This window comes from Vanessa atalanta, chromosome 24 (assembly GCF_905147765.1).
Source record: "Vanessa atalanta chromosome 24, ilVanAtal1.2, whole genome shotgun sequence".
NCBI lineage: Eukaryota > Metazoa > Arthropoda > Insecta > Lepidoptera > Nymphalidae > Vanessa > Vanessa atalanta.
In genome coordinates this window covers 4026361-4048663 of record NC_061894.1, presented here as the reverse complement: position 1 = coordinate 4048663, position 22303 = coordinate 4026361, and the positions used below count along the sequence as shown (strand labels likewise).

The 22303-nt window shown below is 29.8% G+C and overlaps 3 protein-coding genes across 5 annotated transcripts in view; 2 read left to right on the top strand and 1 right to left on the bottom strand.

Moving 5' to 3' along the window:
• The window catches only part of LOC125073616, a 165595-nt gene extending 161445 nt beyond the window's left edge, over positions 1–4150 (top strand). For 2 of the 3 annotated variants that reach the window (XM_047684520.1, XM_047684522.1), the window contains 7 exons: positions 440–566; positions 703–867; positions 1141–1257; positions 1388–1502; positions 1754–1869; positions 2098–2712; positions 3128–4150. In XM_047684520.1, coding sequence (XP_047540476.1) covers positions 440–566; positions 703–867; positions 1141–1257; positions 1388–1502; positions 1754–1869; positions 2098–2692 — 1235 coding nt within the window. In that variant the 3' untranslated portion in view covers positions 2693–2712; positions 3128–4150. Of the gene's footprint in view, positions 1–439; positions 567–702; positions 868–1140; positions 1258–1387; positions 1503–1753; positions 1870–2097; positions 2713–3124 lie in introns of all 3 variants that reach the window. The other variant, XM_047684521.1, reaches the window with a different exon arrangement.
• A 151-nt stretch (positions 4151–4301) lies between these two features.
• Positions 4302–9075, bottom strand: LOC125073403 (transmembrane protein 14C). The gene is made up of 4 exons (XM_047684221.1): positions 8896–9075; positions 8286–8333; positions 5642–5732; positions 4302–4806 (listed from the first exon to the last, which is right to left on the bottom strand). The coding sequence occupies exons 1-4, from the start codon at positions 8969–8971 to the stop codon at positions 4686–4688; spliced, it is 336 nt and encodes a 111-aa protein (XP_047540177.1). The 5' UTR covers positions 8972–9075; the 3' UTR covers positions 4302–4685.
• An 857-nt stretch (positions 9076–9932) lies between these two features.
• LOC125073485 (glutamate--cysteine ligase regulatory subunit) lies at positions 9933–22033 on the top strand. The gene is made up of 6 exons (XM_047684334.1): positions 9933–10423; positions 13037–13313; positions 18156–18299; positions 18650–18766; positions 20199–20384; positions 20692–22033. The coding sequence occupies exons 1-6, from the start codon at positions 10328–10330 to the stop codon at positions 20850–20852; spliced, it is 981 nt and encodes a 326-aa protein (XP_047540290.1). The 5' UTR covers positions 9933–10327; the 3' UTR covers positions 20853–22033.
• Positions 22034–22303: the final 270 nt, after the last annotated feature.

Below are 22303 nucleotides of genomic sequence, written 5' to 3'. Positions count from 1 at the left end.
AGTGATGTAATTACTGGACAATATTTGTTTATGATATGTAAAAAGTTAACATATTATGACTTTTTTCCACACTTATCAATACTTTAGTTTATATGTCATATTTTAAAAACTAATATCCTAAAATTACGCATATGCTGTTATATTAATCGCATGGGTTACGCCTTAATTTTCTAACTTAGTTCAATATGCTTTGTTTGTGCTTTTTCTTGTTTTAAATATCTTAGTATTCGCGTCTTCTACGTTCTCCTGTAAGTACGAGCCCATAATTATCTTTGCCACAAATCATCAACATATGTATGTCTTCATCCAATAATTTATCAACGTAAGTACATAGTTCACTTTCATACGAAACCTTGACCTGTTGAACCTTTCCTGAAAATTGTTTTTTAATTATTATTTTTTTCTTCGTACACAAATACTGAGATATACTTTTTGATAGGATTCGCCTACGTTGGAGGCGCATGCGTTGTGAATAAACGACTTGAAAAAGTAAACTCTGTTGCTATCATCGAAGACACTGGCGGTTTCTCTGGCATTATTGTTGCTGCTCATGAAGTTGGACATTTGTAAGTTAAAAATTACTACATTTTAAGTTTGATTTTGCTCAATCAAAGTATTGACAGTTATTTTGTTGGTTAAAGCCATTTATAAATATATCTACATGCATATAGTGATTTACCCTGGGTTTTAATATCATTTTAGGCTAGGAGCAGTTCATGACGGAAGTCCACCACCCTCATATTTAGGAGGTCCAGGCGCTGAGAAGTGTAGATGGGAAGATGGATTTATCATGTCTGATCTCCGGCATACGGAGAAAGGTTTCCGTTGGTCCCCTTGCAGTGTTCAGAGTTTCCATCACTTCTTAAAGTTGGTTTATCTCTTTCTATAAATAATTTACGCTATTTTACGTTTAAAAAAATAGTCCCACGTTGGGTGCCAAAGTTTTATTCTAACTGTTTATTATTAAATCTTTAATTGTGACTATATTTTAAAAGGCTTCATATTTTAAACCGTTATATTTTTTTAAAAAATCGATTCGTTTCGTCTATCGTTATTAAGTAGTTGATTAGTATTGTGTTTTTTTTTTCATTTTGGAAAGAAAATTGTACGATCTGTTTACATATATCTCAAATGTTTTAGCGGTGACACTGCGACTTGCCTATATAATTCTCCACACGAAGATGACTCACTACCCCGGGTACTCCCCGGTCGCTTACTTACTTTAGATGCACAGTGTCGAAAGGACAGAGGAACTAGGTAAATCATAAATGCAATTATAATACATGACGATGTTATAAATATTATATATTTTTAACGATATTGTATGATAATGTAAAAATATATATTTTGTTTTACGATTAATTATCATTTACGGTATGAATTTCAGCGCATGTTTCAAGGACGAGCGGGTTTGTGCCCAACTTTTCTGCTTCGATGCGGCAAGCGGATACTGCGTTGCTTACAGACCCGCCGCGGAAGGGTCTCCGTGTGGTGATGGACAGGTCAGTACAGTACAGCCAAGAAAATCGTAGTAAATAATCTTCTTTTTAAAATTAACTGCCTTAATTTATGTACTGTAATGTAAAAATGTATAATAATTATTTATCGAGTATGTGAAAGTTAATTAAAATATACTTTTCCATTAACTTTTAAATCATCAAGCGTATCTAAATAAATAAATGAATAAATATATATTATGTGTATTATATATTTTTCTTATAATGAAATGTAATCGCGTAATTATAAATTTCAGTACTGTATTAACGGTCGGTGTATAACTGAACACGAGAACATAATACCGGACTACTCGCAACACACGCCGAGCTACATACGACCCGAGACTAGTCCCTTCTACGGAAATATCACAAGGTCTGTATAATTTGTATTACCAAAATAATGAATGAATTAATTTTGAACTTCGAATGATTATGAGACTCCAGTGAAGTGATTATTATTTAAATTACATTGGGATATATATTGCTGGAACATCACAATACTGTTACGAGCAACGAGATAACACATGATCTCGGGGTTGTCAGTTTGTGTAGAAACGAAACAGGATAATATACTAACGTATTATTTTAAACACGTACACAGTAACGAAGAAACAACTCAGCCATACGTAGCTAGCACGTCAGCACCTGAACCTTACAAGTCTAATTATTATCAATATTACCAAAAGAAAACAAGTCCTGAACCATCAACAACAACTACGACCACTACGACGACAACAACTACAACTACAACAACTAGAACCACAACGAATCCCTACAAATATTATTACTATACAACAAGACGACCAACAGAGAACACAGAAAAATCAACAGAAGCGACACAACCATCCAGCACACAACCACCAATTAACAATTACTCGATAACAACAACTAAAAATCCATACGATTTTAAAGATTTTACAACAAAGACAACAAAGTCGGAAGTGACCGAACCAAAACGGGGTTTCTTTAAAAAAGAAGAATTGGACAGTTACTTCGGGCGGGGCACGACGAAGGGTCCATTCTCGGACAAGGGAATAAAATCTCTATTTAAAATAGGAACATATTACTCACAAGCAAAATCATCAGATAATTCTATAAGACCAGATGCGAATTCTCAGCAAGTTCAAATAGAGCCAGCGAGGTTAGTCTTCTCTTACCAAAGGAATCTGACGTCAGGAGAGCTTGTTAGGACATAGAAATGCCAAATTAATTATTGGTAAGACACGAACATACGACCATATCGATGTCATTCTGTCTATCACCGTATCATCATGGTCTTCCGCATATTCAATTATATCACAATTACTACTATTATTTCTCATATACATTCTTTTCAGCCATTTACGTCCTGTCACTAAATAAATGATAACAAACTGTCGCGTAGATGTAGATATAGTTTATATAAGGACAGATTGTAATCAATGTATATAACTATACATATTTATAAATGTACATAAACTTTTAGTCATATCCATATTCAATACATTCTTATTCCTTCATATTCCAAACATCATAAAAATCAATACAATCATACAGATACTATATCTTCTAGAATCAAAGTAGACTATTTTTGTAAACTTATACATTTTTTTTTGTATAAGTTATTTTTTATAATTTTTATGTTTCAGTAGCCGCCATTAGCAAATCGAGCGGGAAAAACAATGAAGACTGCTTGCTGGACTAGAGACTGGTACCGAGGTATCGACTAAGGCCTGGATTGTTAACAAGCCAGGCAGTTCGTCTCCAGCCTTTAAATACATTTCAGATTGTGAAACGTGCGCACATACCTTATAAAAATATTACTTCCACAATAAAGACTACAATCTATATAGCTTAAAGCTAGAGAAGTTTTATGTAAATACTCGATTTATTTACAAAATATACTTAATTACAATTTAATTATTTAATATTAATTAACTTAATTTTTTTATCTTCGAAATTCGTTTTATTACTTTGGTAATATTTAATTATACAAGAGGTAATATACAGCGGGTAATAACGGATGTGACGCACGTGCTTGTGTGTATAAGAATGTGTCTGAAGACAATATTAAGTGTCAGACATGTGAGTGATATTACAATGTGATTGTGTAACAATAAATGAACTCTTTAAGTACACTAGATATAATCTATTATGTATATTACGAACAAAACTGATTCGATAAGAGATATTATATCTCTACGAAGTTTTGTGTTTAATGTAGATTTTTTTCTTAGTCTATGTTTTTATAAGTGGTTGTAAAAATAGCGTCGTTTTAAGATTACAGAATGAAACTGCCACAAAGTGCCTTTTTAATAATTAATTAAGCCGACAATAAACATAATTCACGTATACACCCAATATTTTTCTTTTATTATGCACTAATATCGAAACTATTGTGAATTTTTAAAATGTCCTCTTTACTTTTGTTTTTTTTTTTTTGTTTTTTTAATACAGCGACTGGTTCGCATTCTTCTAAATATTTAAGTTTATCTTTTTAAGTTACTCTTTCTTACACCTTGTTATTAATATAAGTCTGTTTTTAATATCAAAATTTATTTATGTGACATAGCTCTATAATTTTTAAAGTTACCATAGATTAAAAAATTGTAATTAGTATTTGGCAGTTTAGTTTTTAATAGGAATAAACCGTTTACTTCCAATTTTGACATCACTTGCCTTTTAATAACTATTTATTATATAATGTCAATTATTTATGTATAAATAAATTCGTTTTTCCTAAATTGTCTAAACTTTAAGAAAAAAATATACACGAAGAAATAAAAACATTTTGTTTTATTGCCCACAATAAGGATAACTTTAAATAACAATTCCGACACCATTTTTATTACACATTCAAATAACAAAAATAAAAACAAAGGATCAACGATACATTAATATGATTTAAAGAAATACATTTTTATCTTAACACACACGGAAAACGTCACTGTCAAACCTATATATTATCATGACTTGACTCATTTACGTATCAAAAGTTAAAATGCAACATAACACATAGTACGCTAACATAAGAAGGCTTAAGATGAATTACCAAAAAAAAAAAACTAGGCTGTTTGAATTTCAACCATAAATATTTTACTACTGCTTGAGTTACTGGTAGAAAAAAGTATATAGTGTTGACGGGAAATCTTTGTGATTTTTCAATTAAAACATTTGATACACTAAACACTTTTACTTGAGCACTAAGTTTTAATTAGATTTCACAGCCATTGGAGAGGCGGTGACATTCTTAACTAGCAGCTTCGCAAACATTCCCACTGATAAGACAAACATGAGACCTGCTGGCATGAACTTTCTGCTATTATAATACCTGAAAGCAAATTTTATCACTTATTATTACATTATATTTTCTACTGACCAAACTCACAGTATTCCCAAGAGTTATCTATTCCAAATGTACTTTATTGAAGTTTTACAAGCTTTTTTGAATTGAAATATTACAAGTTCATTATTGAGAGGTAATACAGATGTACTAGCAGAATTATACTGCAATAATATAATCACACATTACCCAAGAAAGGATGAATTGATTTTACAGAAATGAAATTTGATGTTACAAGATTTCTTTTTAAGTTTAGTTGAAGTAAAGAAAAATTAGTAAAAGGAGAACCAGCTTATATGAGTAGCAATATTTACTTTCAAAGTATGACTTTAAATCTTATTCCCCCTCAAACACTTGACTGGCATAAAGAAAGGAGTTGTACACTAAAGGCTCAGGTTCAAGCCTAGACCCAAAGGTTAAGTAAATAGTCTATGAGTGCCACGTAACTGGAACATCCATGTATCATTAAGCAATTGAAACTACAATAGCTTATCAATTTATCCTTGCATCAGGATACAGTTGAAAGGGCTGTATACAAATCCATCTAGATATGTCAAGTATATATCCAACCTTCTGGGACACTAAGATGTTAATTTCCTTGTGCCTGAACACAATAATACTACATATTGCTGTATGGCAGAAAACCATTTGATGAGTGATTGGTACCTGGTAGGTTTGCACCAGCAAGTAGAAAGGTCTTATGTTAACTTAGTTCTTATCAGTTCAGTATTATATTTTTCAAACCAGTGGTAGTTATTTCTGGTAAGTAATAATTAATTTCACTTGATAATGATAGAAGCTAATTAAATATTACAAATCTTACCTATAGCCCATGAGACCTCCTAGGGATGTAGTTGTCCCCATCATCAGAGTGTAATTTGAAGGATCCTGGCTAAGTTGGTATGCGCCCACACCTTAAAAAAAAAATTATTCAACTATTTTAATGGTAATTATTGAATTTTATTAAAAAAATACTGTGGTGTAGTAATAGTTTGTAGAACACTTAAGAGGACTACAAGAGCTAAGTGCCCTTGAGAATCGCACGCACACACTTACAAAATCGACAAAAACGGCAAGCCCGTGTACTAAGGGTAACGCCCAAATATTCTAATAGATGGCGCCAAACCGAGCGACGTAAGATCAATCATAAATCTCATAAAAAATAGATAGGACAACAGAATTATTTTTATTTCTTTCGATGTTAGTTAACAAATGATTATAAAATAAAACTGAATCAATTAAACTTACAATATTTTTATTTATATTTTGTATACAATAAAATAGACAGTTAGTTTTAACCTTTTTTTTCTATTATTTATATTATTATACCACAATTAGTTCTTATACTAAATATTGAAACATACCAATTTTTAACATTTTATAAAAGTTTAATGATCTATTTATATAATAAAATCGTAAGTGTTCGAAATCTGTAGTGTAGTGACCGTGGGGTAACATATAGCGTAGTATTTGTTCGTTTTATTAATATTGGTTCATAAAGAAAAAAAAATATTCAATTTAAAAAAAAAATCTAAATATTTACTAGAAAAAAATGTTGTCAATTCGATTTGGTTGAATCATTGATGAATGAAAGGTTAATCATAATAGGTTTAATCATAAATCTCATAAAAATAGATAGGATATTAGAATTATTTGTATTGATTTTGACTGTTATTCGAAAATGATTAAAAAATAAAACTGATTTAATTAAACTTAAAATATTTTTATTTATATTTAGTACTACAAAAAAAAACATTTAGTGTTAATTTTTTTTTATTTTTTTTTTATTTAATTTCACTTATACTATATTAATGTTATTACATATGTCCTGGAATCTTGGAATAAATATTACACCCACTTTCAGCTGAAAGTTGGCACACATATTTAATCTCGATGACAATGCACGATTCATGAATTGCTGCTATATTCAATCCAATATGGCGGACGTTACAAAAAAATTTAAATTTATGAATTACGTACAAATGACACTTCTAAATATTCTAGTTCTCTGGTTCACAACAATTACATTTTTTTTGTTACGACTTTACTTTTTTTATTATTATTAAAATTAGTTCATACATAACTTTAATTCTTATTATAAACAATCGATAAAATTAAACTCTTACGCAATATAAATAGCTTCCGTGTTATTGTTTTCGACTTTCTTTATTCTGTAAAAAATAAATATATGTTAGTAATTACATTTTTATTAATTATAAAATTATGTATTTAAAAAATATGTATCTTAATATGTCATAGTAGTTATAATGAAAAAAAAATGCTTCGAGTTCATGGGGATCGAATGTAGTCACTTGTTCCCCATGTAAGTCAATTGATGTTTTCCTTCCTTTGACCAACTACTCTATCGTAATTATTAAGAATCTCTCGAAAAATCTGATTATATGCGAACTGATTGCACATTTTTCTAATAGATGTTTTCAATATTCATACTTTATAAAAAAAAAATATGTTTACTAATTAAATACTCTTACCTTTTAATATCGTTCATATGTATGTTCGGCGCTTGATTTATATAAACGTTTTTTAGTTTTCCTCACGCGTTTCACTTTATTTCCCATATTTACACAATTAAAATTTATCACAAATAATATAATAAAAAAACAAATGCCTAATTACTACTACACTATTTTAACTTAATATATTTATTTACAAGAAAGAATAAAATTATTATAAGAAAACATGAAACAATGAATTTACAATTAAAATTACAAAAAAATATCTCGTAACGTAATGAATGATGCGGCGAAAAGATCGACACGTCTGTATAGCATCAGGCCTCGGCCGGCATTGTCTGTACACGGCGTTTACGCACACATGCGTACGCATTTTGTTCGAAAATAAGAATATCGGATTTAAAAAAAATCTATTGATTTTACTAAAAAAGTGACACCCAGGTTAAATAGTATATTCCTTGTAGAATAATCTGACAAAAAACCAGAATTATGGAACGTATATAAGTATAGTTATTATTGATTAAAAGATCTTTTTAGAGGTAACTTTGTGTTTTCTATCGTACCAAATTAATTACATCATGTTTTCCAAATAACAAATACTTAGCATGTATCCTGAAGATTATCATATATTTTTTTCATTTGGTTTACTGCATTGAATCATATACTTTTTTGCATTATAAAACTTGCATTTAGCTCATGTAGTCCCCTTAAATCTAATTATGCATACTGGGTGACAATTTCAAAAAAAATTTGCACTTTATATAAAATAATCATGAAAAAATGAATAAAAAAGAAAAACATTGGACATAAAGTAAAGTTACAACCAGCAAAGCTATATCCAATGATATACAAGTGGCAGATGTTCATCCAAGACTTGCAGGTTTGTTTTCTCTGTCAATACTAAGCATAAGATGAAATATAAATACAAATTAAGCAATCGAGTTAAGTTTTGTCTAAGAAATAATAAATTACATTTATTTAAACTCTGCTTACCTAGAATAGATCCAAAAATAAGCCCAGCTCCGAGTGAAGGTATAGATCCTGAAAACCATAATAATAAACTTTAATTGTGACAGAATATCAAATAATATTATATATTGATTGAGCAGTCTATCCATATATCCTAATTTAAATTTTACTGCTTGGATTTTATGACTAATTAAAAGGAAACGAAATTTCTATAACCTGTATAATTTTAAACGTGAATAGTTAAGACATATTATAGTTAAATGTTTCCAAATGGAGAGCCAATGTAAAATAATTCATTGTATATACCACTTTATTATATAATCGCTTAGAAATAATTCGCTAAAATACCAAATTGCTATATTGAACTATTTAAACTTCTACAAATTTATATTAAAAGGTGAAGTTGTACTACTAGCTGCAGAAAATTCTCGAACGATAATGGTGCGAAAAAAATTGTTTCATTTTATCTAATCTTTGAAAAAATTCATTTAGTTTATTCTTAATTAAAAACTTTAAATATTTTATATTTTAAACTATTTCTTATTTGTTAGATTAATAAAAGTATTATGGAAGTAAACCATCACGAAGTTCAAGTACTTTTTAAACTTTAATTGTATTGAAAGTAATAATTAACCTGCTTTTGCATATCCCATAACGCCACCCGCGGCAACGGTAGCTGCATAAGCGAAACCTATAATGTCTAGACCCATTTTAATTTATAGTAACTAATTAAAAAATATTTATAATTATATAAAATAGAATGAAGAAACAAAACGATCGAATTCCACTACACAATCTATTATCATTGACAAATGACAATTCACAATTGACAATTTGACAGAAAAAATAAACTGCCAGCTCATAAAATAATTAATTCAAATAACATCCATCGATGTCCAAAAAAGATTTTTTGTGTCAATTTTGATCACTGAATGTTGACCAAAATATTGCGCATTATATATTTCTGTCACTTTTTCATAACTATAAAAAGAAAGTAACGTTTAGACTTTCGTAATGTTGGTCCCAATATATTCTGTAAAACTGTAAAATGTAGGCATAAAGTATATATAATTTAAATGTAGGTTTAGCTAGTTTCTGAATAGCAATTTATTATAATGGGTCCGATTATTTTATTTGGTTTTATCACGATATCTAGTAGCTTTAGGCACAACCCCCGAAATGTAGTGATAAACATTCGGTTATTCTGTCCAGAAATTCTCTGCAGCAATTTGAAGTTTGGAAATTAGAAGAGCTAACACTCACGTAGCGGATTTACATATTATTACTACTAAGTACTTTTAAGTTATTGAATTTTTACTGCTCTTATCCTATTCTACTCACGTATTAATATTTACCTCGGTCAATTATAATGCAATTTGAAGATGGCTTAAGTTTTTTCAAATTTATATTCGAATAATATTTTTTAAAATTTCAACAAACAAAATATAAATCAATATCAATATAGGATTAAACAAATCAAATCATTCAATTTTGATTAAAAATCAATTGATCCATTTAAGATGAAAAGATATTAATTCTTCGTATAGAATAGATATAGATACAACTTACTATTTAGTAACGATTTTCAAGAATGTCTGGGATTTGCATAAGTAATTCGGATTTCCTCCTACATGTATCATGACATTGACAGATCTATCAAATAAGTTATGAAGTTCAAAGATAAATTTTATGTTATTTACATCTCCAAACTTTTTTAATTTGGAGTTAACACCCATTTATCAAACCACTTCAATTATTAGAATCTTTAACTTCTATACGTCATAGATAAGATTCGTACTTGATAATGTAGGCTGTGTAATGTGGACAGCAGCATATCGTCATCATTAACAATAGTTCGTCATGCCTTTTTTCACGCAGCTGATATGATATTAAAACTAAAAGTATGAGTTTCATTGCTCAAGGCTGTACGATTCAGTTTGTCATCATTACTGGTAGCGCGTAAACGCTGTATAGCGAAAGATTAAAATTGAGACGTATATTTTTAGTAGAATAACTTAATTACCGGTAACCTTGACAAAATAAAATAAAAAACGAAATAAGCCACGATGTTGAAAAGTGCCTCAAAAGTGACAATAAATACAGGAAATGTGTTAAACCTTATTGATATTAAGAAAAAAGCTGGACAAAATGTGACTGAGGAGGTTAGTTTCGTATTTCATTTAATTTAATATTATTATCGTAAAATAAAGTATTGTCATGTTTATCTCTATTTAACACATTACACGGTATATTTTTCTTAATGTTATCATGACAGTGATTTGATTGCCTACAGCCAAGTACTTTACACATAAGTCAAATACTAATCTTTATAAGTATCCATCTTATCCTAATTTTTTTTTATAATAATAAAAAAGGTATTGTTTCAAATATGTTTGAATTCAGATAATAATATTATTTCAAAATGGTTTTGTTTGCTATAAAAAAGTTTTTATTTTTTTATTTTATAGAGATAACATTAATTGTAATCTCAGAAAATGTCTTGGTTGGAAGAGTTTTTATTATTTTTGTGTATGAGATGCCAAAATATATATTTTGCTTATTGGTAATTAATTGATTCTACTCTTGTTGCAAATATTTGATTCAATACAATATTTTACAGTTGTGTAGTAACATTGAATTTTTTATTATTTATATCTGGCCTTGACAACTGTTCTAAATTCCAAATGCAATTAAACTACAATGTTGAATTGCATTTGGAATTTAGAACAGTATTATTAATTTTGAAGCTATTCAATAATTTTTTTTTATTTTTTTATTGCGATATAATTAGCTATCATTAAATCTGTTAAATATATGCATTGTGCATTATAATACCTAATCCTAATTTTTTATACCTTAATTTCATTAATTAAAAAAATTATTAATTTATGCTTTAAATATTAAATACAAGGAGAATTTAAGGTTAACTTTGCTGAGTAAATAAAAACAAAATTTAAAATGGAAAATAAATTGCAGTTTTTAATTTCATGAATACTTAAATAAAATAAAAGTAAGTTTGTCGATTTAGAAGGTTAGTGTTAATGAGTTTTAGAAAATAATTCTAATATATTTTTCATTCCATTAATGTAGTAGTTTAGTCTCTTACCTACATTATTCAGCCTATATCTATACATTAATGTAACTAATTTATTTACCAAAATATCAAACCGTTTAAATAAATATTACCTTTCTAATAATTTTAGTTTCAAATAACTTATTTTAATCTGTCATAAAGCTGAATGGTGTCTATCCTTGTTCATAAAAAAATCATGCACATTATTGATTTTATAAATAAGTAATTGCTTTTCTGCATAGTCATGTCTACCATGCTAAAATGTCAAACTGCTAAGTATGCAAGCAATAAGGCAATAGAATGATGTCATTATGTTGTGTGATAAAATAATGTACTATTGTGACTATTTTCAATATTATCTTTTATGTTAAAAGCTATGTGGTTTTAACAATATTCATTGTGTATGTTTAATAATTATATTTTATCGGAAAAAAATATAGTGTGGTAAAAACCTATATATATCGTTATGTGGAGTGACAAATGGGTCACTTGAGCATCAATTGTGTTTTTATTTGACTCTTAGTCTTATTTAGGGTAATTTCAAGTTGACAATCATGTAGGAGTTGGCATCTCCGACTTGTTGGTAATTTATCACCACTGACCGTTGCTATACAGTGGCTATGCATATAAACTTAATCTTTCCTTACATCGCCTATGTGCCACCAACCTTGGCTGAGATGTTAAGGTGATTGTGCCTGTAGTTACGCTCGCTCACCCTTCAAACCACAATACAACAAAACTGAGTATCTCTGATTATTAGTAGAATATGTGAGTATGGTATCTACCCAGAAGGGATTACATTGAAACTATTTAGCTGTATTTGTTTTGAATTCAACAATGTAAAAATTAATTCTGGTAAAAACGCGTTATTCGAAGCGCGAAAGTAACGATGGTGTTTACATAACACTTCCAAGTTAGTTGATACTTGAGTGTGAGAAATGTTTTATTAAGCTTGCTTATCATCAAAGTTACTTAGATTTTTTTTATAATATCTAAATATATGTCTTACATTGAGTCAGAATAATATTTCAATAATATCTTTCCATTTTTATAAATTGCCAGAATAGATCAATAATATATCGCGGATTATTATTATTATTAATTGGGATATTTTTAAAGTTTGTCTTTTCAAATCGAATAACGCCTGGCTGCCATGATTGTGACGTCATAATGTTATTTTTTGATGATAAGAATGAAATAAATAAATTGTAAACAAAAACATACAAATCAGCTGTCTCTCAAATAAAGACAACACAACTATAGTAACATGCGCTCCATTATTTAATGATTATATTTTACGAAAAAAAAAATTTGACATATTTAAAGAAAAAAAACTACTTTATTGTCGAAGTTATAAGTTTATAAGATTGTAGCAAATGGAAAAAACTTTTTGTGACTACAAGACAGGGTAGAACAACAAGATCTTAATTACAGATCCTTGTTTCAAATCCGTGGTAGCTTTAACCGAATCTTACGTTAATTCGTACTTAAAGATGTCCCGCGCCTTTGCCAAATGTGAGACTTTCACGGAATATAATTTTACTAATTCAATACTGTCCACATGAAAACGAATGCGCATATGATATTGAATTCTGTTAATATTAAATAATCTACATTATTTACTTGACACCACTAACTACTTACTCTAGATTCGAAACAATTTGGTATTTTTCTAATTAGACATAAATAATATTTTTTCCAGTTATCAGAGAGCATCAAACTAACGTTATCAGAATGGGGTAATAAGAACGGTTATCCTGTTCAAAATGGCACAGCGCACGCGGATTCCTCTCAGGCTTCAGATTATATGGTCGTATCCACATCGAAGAATACTAAAGAGGCGCTTGTTAACATAACAAGGCCCCATGATGACGTACACAACAAAATGGCGGAAGAGGAACGGAAAAATCTAAAGATTGGTGTCAAAATATTTATAAATGAAGACAGTACGACGGCGTTAACGGAATGTATGGAAAATGGTTAGTTAAATAAAAATACTTCATTTCATATACTTTCAAGGAATTTAAAAATCATGCGAAACTTAGACATAGTACCTTTTTGTTCCTATATCTTCAAATCAACTTATAATATTACGATCTATTATGGAAAGATAATCAGCGCAGATAATCTATACCCCATTCCAAACGCAGGAATAGAGATAAACAGACCTTAGATATACATACATCTGCGCGATTTAATAATAACTATGCTAAACTAGTTGTCACGCCTGGCTTCGCTAGATATTAGGCATAAAAAAATAGTCTAATATATGTTCTTAATTTGAGTTCATACCAAATATCATCAAATTTTGTTCATTGGTTTGCACGTGATAGAATAACTTAAAGACAGACAGACAGAGTTACTAACGCATTTTTTAGTATTAGTACTTATTATGCATTATTAAAAGTACAACATTAATAAAACTTGATTTATAATGTAACATTATTTCACTTAAAAACAATATCTACTGTAATTTTACTTTTAATTACTATAGCAACTTCGCAGTCGTACGCCATTTTTTCACGAATCCATAATACATACTATAGATGCGTATACTACGTCAATTAAATGTCAAATTTGTTTATTTGTGTTTACTCTTCATATTATAGTAATCATAGGAATAGGCTTTACAATTGTTCTACTATTTATAGTAGAATAATATTTAACTAATCGTCTGAGTTGAGTCATCTCTTTTAAACATTACAGCTAGCTTTATACTTAATGTAATAATAACAAGACAATTCAAAAATGCTCATAAGATTCATTTGAATTGAGGAACAAGCCTGGTTTTCTTGGAACATTATTGTTTCTTGTTCATGTAATAATATTTACTAAGAGACAATCCTCACAACATAATGTCACGGTTATGGCGTTATTCACGAGAATGTATATCCTCGCCAACAAGTCATTTTAAATTGGCGTTTGTTCAGTTTCGAATCGCGTCACCCAATCGGAATATGAATTCGAATTTTTGACTTTATTTTGGGTCTCGTCGACCAATCGGATTGTGAGTTGACATTTTTGACTAAAGTTTTCGATCTCATCAACCAATCATATTCAGATTGGCGTTTTTAATTAAAACATTGGACAAGTAATCAGATTCAAAAGTAAACAACGTCCAATAGTAAATTACCTTACAATGTAATTAATTAAATCTTTATATGTATAAAGATTTACAAGATGCAAGATTCAATCCAAACGAAGTTTGCTGATAATAATTGATAACGCTATTCATAATGAGGGTTATTATTAATAACACAGTTGTTTCTCTTTTTCATTGTGTTTATTCTTATAAGACATGTTATTACAATCAATTATGTATATTTTGTATAAAAATGAAGTAAATTTATTCAATTATTAATGTAATCATATATGTATTATACGCCTGTACATGCATTATACATACATACAAGTTAGATATTTACATATACATTATTTAGGTAGCGTGATTTTATATTTGAAAGGACTTCATAATAAATGATTTATAATGATGTATTATGTTAAAGCAAAACGATTTTTTCATATCGACTTAGTTGATACTGAGATTATCGAGTTAAAAACTTGATTTTTAGGGTTCCGTACCTAAAGAATAAAAGGGACCCTTTTACTAAGACTCCGCTGTCCGTCTGTTCGTCTGTTACCAGGTTATTGCCGTTTTTATAGATAATGGTATGGAACTATTCGTGCGCGAGTTCTACTCGCACTTGGCCAGCTTTTTTAATATGCTAATATAACAAGATTTTATATTATATAAGTACTTGTTCTTTGTAGTGTCACCCGCTATAAATTTTGACTATTCACGTGATAAGCGTGTCTCTCACGTTCTTGTTAGTAATAAAATAAATTGGCTCTTGAAGATAAATATATTCGCGACACACATGGGACTAATGTTTCACGTTTTGCGAAGTCAGGGTGATAAGGTATCTTTTATCAATATAAATAAATATGTATGTTTGTGTTTGTGAGGATAATTTAAAGGATCCTGTGTACAAGCGCAGATGTTCTTCAGAAAAACCAAGTTTTAGAACTGTTTTTGAATCGTTATGAAAAAATTATGAGCGTAAATTTTTATATGCGCGCGCCCAGGGATGCAGAATCGACCGATCCGCATTAAGTCATTGTGGGTCATATTTATTAAATACGTGTGAGGTCATGTGAACGTCTGCTAAACTAATTTTCCAGTTGATTATATTTGAGACATTAGACGTTATCTCTCGAATATATAAATTTTACAATTTTTTTTGGTGACTTCATATCAAATAGACGAAAATGATTTCGATTTTGAAAAAAACCTTAAGTACATATATATTAAATTTTCAAAAATTGTCTAATTTTAGAAGGTTTTCAATTTGACGTATACGATTTCATGACCCGTTTTATCCTGTCGACCCGCGCCTCCTGTCATGATAACTACATGAAGTTGTTCCCTAACCTGCCAATTAAATGTTAAGTTTCTCGGAACAGACAACTTCACACCTTACATTTCACTACAATTACTCATGAAAAACAGAAACCCTATCAACCATATTGACGATCTTTTTACTACTTTTTTGTTATTATTTTCATGTCATTCAGACTCTTTTTAATTAATCCAAAGAAGTATAACTTCTAAAGCGCTTACATAAGTACACGCACCTTTTTTAGTGTCATTATACCCGTGTTTTTTTAGTGTCATTAAAGCCAGAGCGTCCAACTATTAATAAATAACAATGTATATTCGTGTTTCCCATTCCAATGGAAGTTGGAAAAAGGTAAAACTTTAAAATTAAGTATTTCATGTGATTTACTTATATAATAAAAAATAACTCAGCTATGTTGTGCACTACTGAGAGTTTACGATTAATCTATCTTTACTTATAATACAACACTATTGCACTTAACTACTTATTACCACTTTAATTTTATTTCCAAAATTCCGATAACAGTTTCGTCGACGTTCAAAACGCCATTTTTTCGTAATATGGATTTACGTGAATATCATAGCTTAATCAAGGTCTCGAACCAATGATATCGCGTCAATTTGCTGTCAGATGTTGTTTATTTTTTCCTGTTATGGTTGGAATAGAGTATATGTATTTACTCTTTGCGTCGTTAAGCCATTCAATCAATTGCGATGAAATAAAAAAGCCTAACAAACACAATATTTCTTCTTTTTATGTTTGTTCTTTAATATAAACGCTTTATATAGATTCTTATGGTGCCCGTGCGAGGCCGGGACCGGTAACTAGTATTAAATACACGACGTTTAACTTAATTGCGGAACTAATGATCTTATCACTTATATATATATAGTCTTGATGGCCGAGTGATAAGATTGTATACGGAATAATAATTGAAATAATGATAATGAAATTAATATACATAATTGTCATTTCCTAAGAAACTTAAAAAATAATTTTGATAGAAAAAGTCAATGGCACTTTTAAATAACGTACTTTGTTATATATATCTGTTAGTGTATTAGTGGATCAAAATCAAATCAAATCAAATAAATCTTTATTTGGACATACACGTTGTACAAATTATTAACAAAATTATATAAAGTAACAAAAGACAAAAATAATGTGATGCCCAAATTGGTTAACCACTCAGCTTGTGTTGAAACCATTGTTAAATGAGCTTCAACGCTGGTATTCTGTGGTATGATATGCTATGATCAAATCATCTGTAGTATGCCCGTCACTTATTCTTAAGTCAGATTTCAACCCATCAATCGGAAATTTTGCTCCAACTCTCTGTGCTTGCAATAAATCTTATACATAAGTATATTCCAAGGTTAGGTTGAGCAAGAATAAACAAACCTTAAACGAATACAGTATTCCATACAATTTTCTAATAGCTATGATAAATACATAAACAGTCATTTGTTAACATATCTTTATTTATAATACAACACTGTTCCAGTTAACTACTCATATCCACTTTAGCTTCCGATAACAACTTCGACCTCATTCAAAACGCATCATTTTTATCACAATTCCATGATCAATACCATAGATTATTATTAAGACCTTGACCATTGGCTGTCGTGTTAATTCAAGGTCGAAGTTTTTATTTACTTCTGTCATTGGAATCGATTTTTCTAGAAATAAGACGTACATAGACTTTTTTAAAATTAATATACGAATAACTTAAACTTTAATACTTTATATTAGAGTAAACAAAAAACAATCAACATTTTCTTAAACTGATTTGATTATATAATAATATAAATCAACTAACGATAAATTTCGTATAACACAATAGTTGAATCTCCTAACAACTTAAAATTCGCGCCAAAAAGAAATCCACTGTCTTTCAATAGCGGTTTTTTTTTTCATATTATGTAACGCATCAAGGACTTAATACATAAGGTGGTAATGTTGATAAGGATAGTATGTATAGCTGCTAGCTTTAGCTGTACATTAATTAAATAAGTATTTGTATTTAGAAAAAGTTTTTTAACTAGATTTTTAATTTTTAGACTTTCTGTTTAACTTTTAGTCTATAAAACGTTCTTATAAATTGTATTTCAATTGATCTTAATAAATCAACTATGGTTTTTATTGGGAAAAAAGAGTTTTTATTTATATAATAAATATGCATACAGATTATTAAAATTTGCATTCTGATATTTATATAGATAAAAAAAGTCCCACTGTTTTTTATATTTATGTTCCCTTCTTATCTGGGTTTGTGCTAGCAGGCTGAGGTGACCACTTAACATCAGCTGGTCAGATCTGGTAGTACCATTTATTTGCCGGGCCTCCTAATTATTTTAAATATAAAAATCTAGTATAATATATTAAAAATGTAATAATAATTTTATATTTTTTTTTCAGTATTCACTGCTCTACATACGGAACACATAGAGAATGTAATATTAGCTTATAATCCGGACGTGCCGACCCGTGTCGAGGCCAGGGATGAGAATACCAAGAGCACATTTACAAAGGCATCCCCTATTTCGTTAGGTAGTAATGTTGGTAAGTATTTAAATATTTTAAACGCCGCTTTAACATTTGCATTCCCGGCACCAATCATGTCTACTCTCCACTCCCAAGCATCCTCTGCATATTCGTGATCATCCCCACTCCCTCGAGCAGCTCAAACATTTGAGTTGATAGTGTAGATTCACCTCCATACAGATACAAATAGTTTAACTGCTACTTTCAGATAGAAAGGTAATCTCTACCATTGAATCTGGCTAGGCTATCCTTTGGACGGTGGAGACTTAGCTACCCCATAACTGTTTGTAATTTTTCGCACCCTATTCTTCCAGAATTTGAATTAATGTTATTTTATTTTTGAAGCTATTTTTTTTTTATTTATTAAGGTCGCGTCTCTAGTACAGAAATAGAGGCAGACAGTGAAGCAGATGCAAGAAAATGCGAAGCTATTCTCCCCGGTATCAAAGTATTATGGGCGGTACTCGAGGATTACGTAAAAGACGGTACGTGCAACGTATAACAAATACTTTTTTTTAATCTGTTTGTCTAAACTACAAATCCTTTAATATAGTATAGAACGATATAATGTCAGCGTTCTCGGACTCTTTGGTTGAGCTTAAGTAATATTAAGGGAACAATAGTTAAAATAGCACACAGATTGAGTTTTGGATACGTTCCGACTAAGTGAGCCAGTGGACAGAGTGAGCGAAATGAAATGTATTATTAATAAATGAGCTATATTTAACATGAAGGATGTGGAAGGATGGGTATGTTTCGAAGCATCCTACCCTCTCCTGCATCGGAAGAGGCTTATATGGTTTATAACTTACGTTTTAAACAACTTAAGTACGTAATTTCATTAGGATACTATGGAACTGGTATAATTTTTGTAAAGTTTTTAGTGTAAAAACACCTTAAATCCTAAATGATTAACTAAAAAAAAAAAACAAAAATCTATTATAAGTAAATAAAGAATTATATGAGCGAACTTGAATGATTTTGAATAACCACAAACAACGTAACTAAATTAATACCAACGTAACTAAATTAATTTTAATAAATTTTAATCGATTTATCTTACTTGGTACCACTCATCATATATTCTACCGCTAAGCAGCTATACCTAGTATTGTTGTGTTCCGAAGGGCGAGTGAGCCAGTGTAACTACAGGCACAAGGGACATAACATCTCAGCTCAGTATAGACTATGTTGTTGGTAAAAATAAATCATACTGCGCCAATGTCAGTGAGATGTGATTACAAATTACCATCAGGTCCTTTTGCCCGTCCGTCTCTAAAGCACATAGAAAAAAAGTATATTTTCCCATTCCATATAGATACGAAGATACTCTAACTAGGCAAGTTTCATTTGAATTAGTTTTGCTTTTCTTGTAATAAAATACAAATTTTGCAATGTATAATGCTACCTTAGATTATTTAGATGTCTATATGGAGTGTCGGGCAACTTAAACAAACGAGACATCTTTATTATCTTGGTGTGCGTGACAGCGACGCTTGACAATCGCCAACGTCACGCTTCTTTACTGGTGTGCGTGTACGGTGTGGCCAACTGTTGCCAATATTTTTTTCGACCCGTTCTCAGCTTAGACAATATATATATATAGATATATAAACAGTCAGAGAATACTAATAAGATAACATTTGACGACCTCCGTGGTCGAGTAGTGTGTACACCGGTTTTCATGGGTACGCCACTCCGAGGTCCCGGGTTCGATTCCCGGCCAAGTCGATGTAGAAAAAGTTCATTAATTTTCTATGTTGTCTTGGGTCTGGGTGTTTGTGGTACCGTCGTTACTACTGATTTCCATAACACAAGTGCTTTAGCTACTTACATTGGGATCAGAGTAATGTATGTGATGTTGTCCAATATTTATTATTCCGTAAAAATATATGTAATAAATATTTTTGTTTTCAGGACGGGTACAGCAGCTCGGCGTAGCTGACGTCGGCGGCGGTTGCCTCCGCAAACTTCATGCTTGGGCTCGCGTTAAACCGACAATAGCTCAAATTAACCTCGCCTCGTGCTGCGTGGTTCCCCCCTCCCTGCACGCCTTCTGCAAGGCGAATGACGTCCAACTACTCACACACGCCGATCCACCTGGTAAGATTATTTTCTATCTTGACTAAGTTGTCTTAAAAACGAGAAAAGCCTTAAAGCTAAGATGCGTGAAAAATTGTCCCCTTATTTAAGGAGCGACCGTTAGACGTAAGGACGTAAAAAAAGCAATTGTATCTCGCTCATTCACGATGTTTTAGGGTTGTAATTACACAATTTAGAAAAATAAATTAGGCGTAATTCAGGAAGGACTTAAATTGATTGAAAGAAGCCTAGTAATTGATTTCATTGTTCTTAAGTTTTCGCATATGTAGACGCTACGTATAATAATAAAAATTTTTTTTTGTTCTAGACCTCCTGTCACTGGCAGCATTAAAAACACTCTCCGATGCAGGCATCGGTTGCAATAATTTAGACTGGTGTGCGAGATACCAAGTGCATATAAAATGCAGAGGTGTCCTTGCCCTTAAAGGCTACGTGTGTAAAGCAACACTACAAAATAAAAATAAATAAAATTAAACCAATATTAAATAATTATAAAAATATTTATATTTGTTGTATGAATAAATTATTGAATTTAAACGTGATATCTGTATTAAGGACGTTTATTTAATCATATTTAGACTTGCTGTCATAGTATTGCCATATATAAAAAAATAATCTCGTATTCGAGATAATTCGTAATGGCATGAGATAAAAATAAAAATGAATCACAAAATAAAATCAATCTATTCCTAAGTTCTTTAAATTAAATTTGGGTTATTTTTGTATTGCCATAAGATAAATATCGCAGGAATAAGTTACCTACATTTTAATAAGCGTTACATAAAAATGTGTTTGAAAAATATGGCACTAAAAATTTTAAAAGTTGCCAGTGAAAAAAAACTGTTCAAAACAGTATAACTATTAACATTTGTTTTATTAATTTTAATTAATAAAACTTGTTAACATTATTTTCAAAATTTTTGAACTATCATGAACAGTAAATTATTATTGTTATATTAAGATTTATTAAATGATTCAGGTATTTGAAGGTTTGGTTAAGATTTATAGTTAAATGTTGATAGATATTATATAATAACATATGTTTGAATTATTATAATTATTGATACAATGATAGTTATTGCACATGTAAACGGGACAAATGGTCCCGTTTATCTTTTTGAGGGTATTTGTGCAAACTAATTTGCACAGTAAAGTATGTTTACATATCCGGTATGAAGATAATTCGAACGGATAATGCAAGTTTATTTTATAAATTTGCACTTAATTCTATTGTTATTGACAATTGGTAATATATAAAAAATCTTATTCAATGACGTACAAAAATAATAATAATAATAAAATCAATTTAAAATGTGTTCGTTATATTGATGACATTGTTGGACATAAATGATTGGTAATTAGTTACTTTTGTATTTATTATTTCCTTTTAAAGTTAATTATATAGGCTTCTATATTATATAACTTGTTCGTATCTGGCGACACTGAAAAAATAATCTCAAACCAGTCACAAACTATAGTGCTTAAATTTTCAGCTTAATCCAATCACGTGAGGATTTCACACAAATAAACAAATATGTCACTGAATTGACGTGTTGTCATTGGTCGAAATCTTGAATAATCTTTGATATTGTCTATGGACTTAGAAAATTGCCTTTTGAATATCGGCAAAGTTATCAGAAGTTTGGAAGAGTGGATATTACGGTTTTAAAGTAGTTAAGTGGATTAGTGCAATTATATTAGAGCTATTAACGAATCGCATATAATACATGTTCCATGTATGTGAAACTAAGGTTTGTTTATCTTTACACCTCATATTGGAATAATCTATAGTATATTCAATTTATTTACTTTAGTATACATATATGATATATCTTTTAATATGTATCGTTTTGCAATAATTAAACCAATTACAGTATTTATACGATTTGTATGTATTTAGTACTAAGAGTATGTAAATA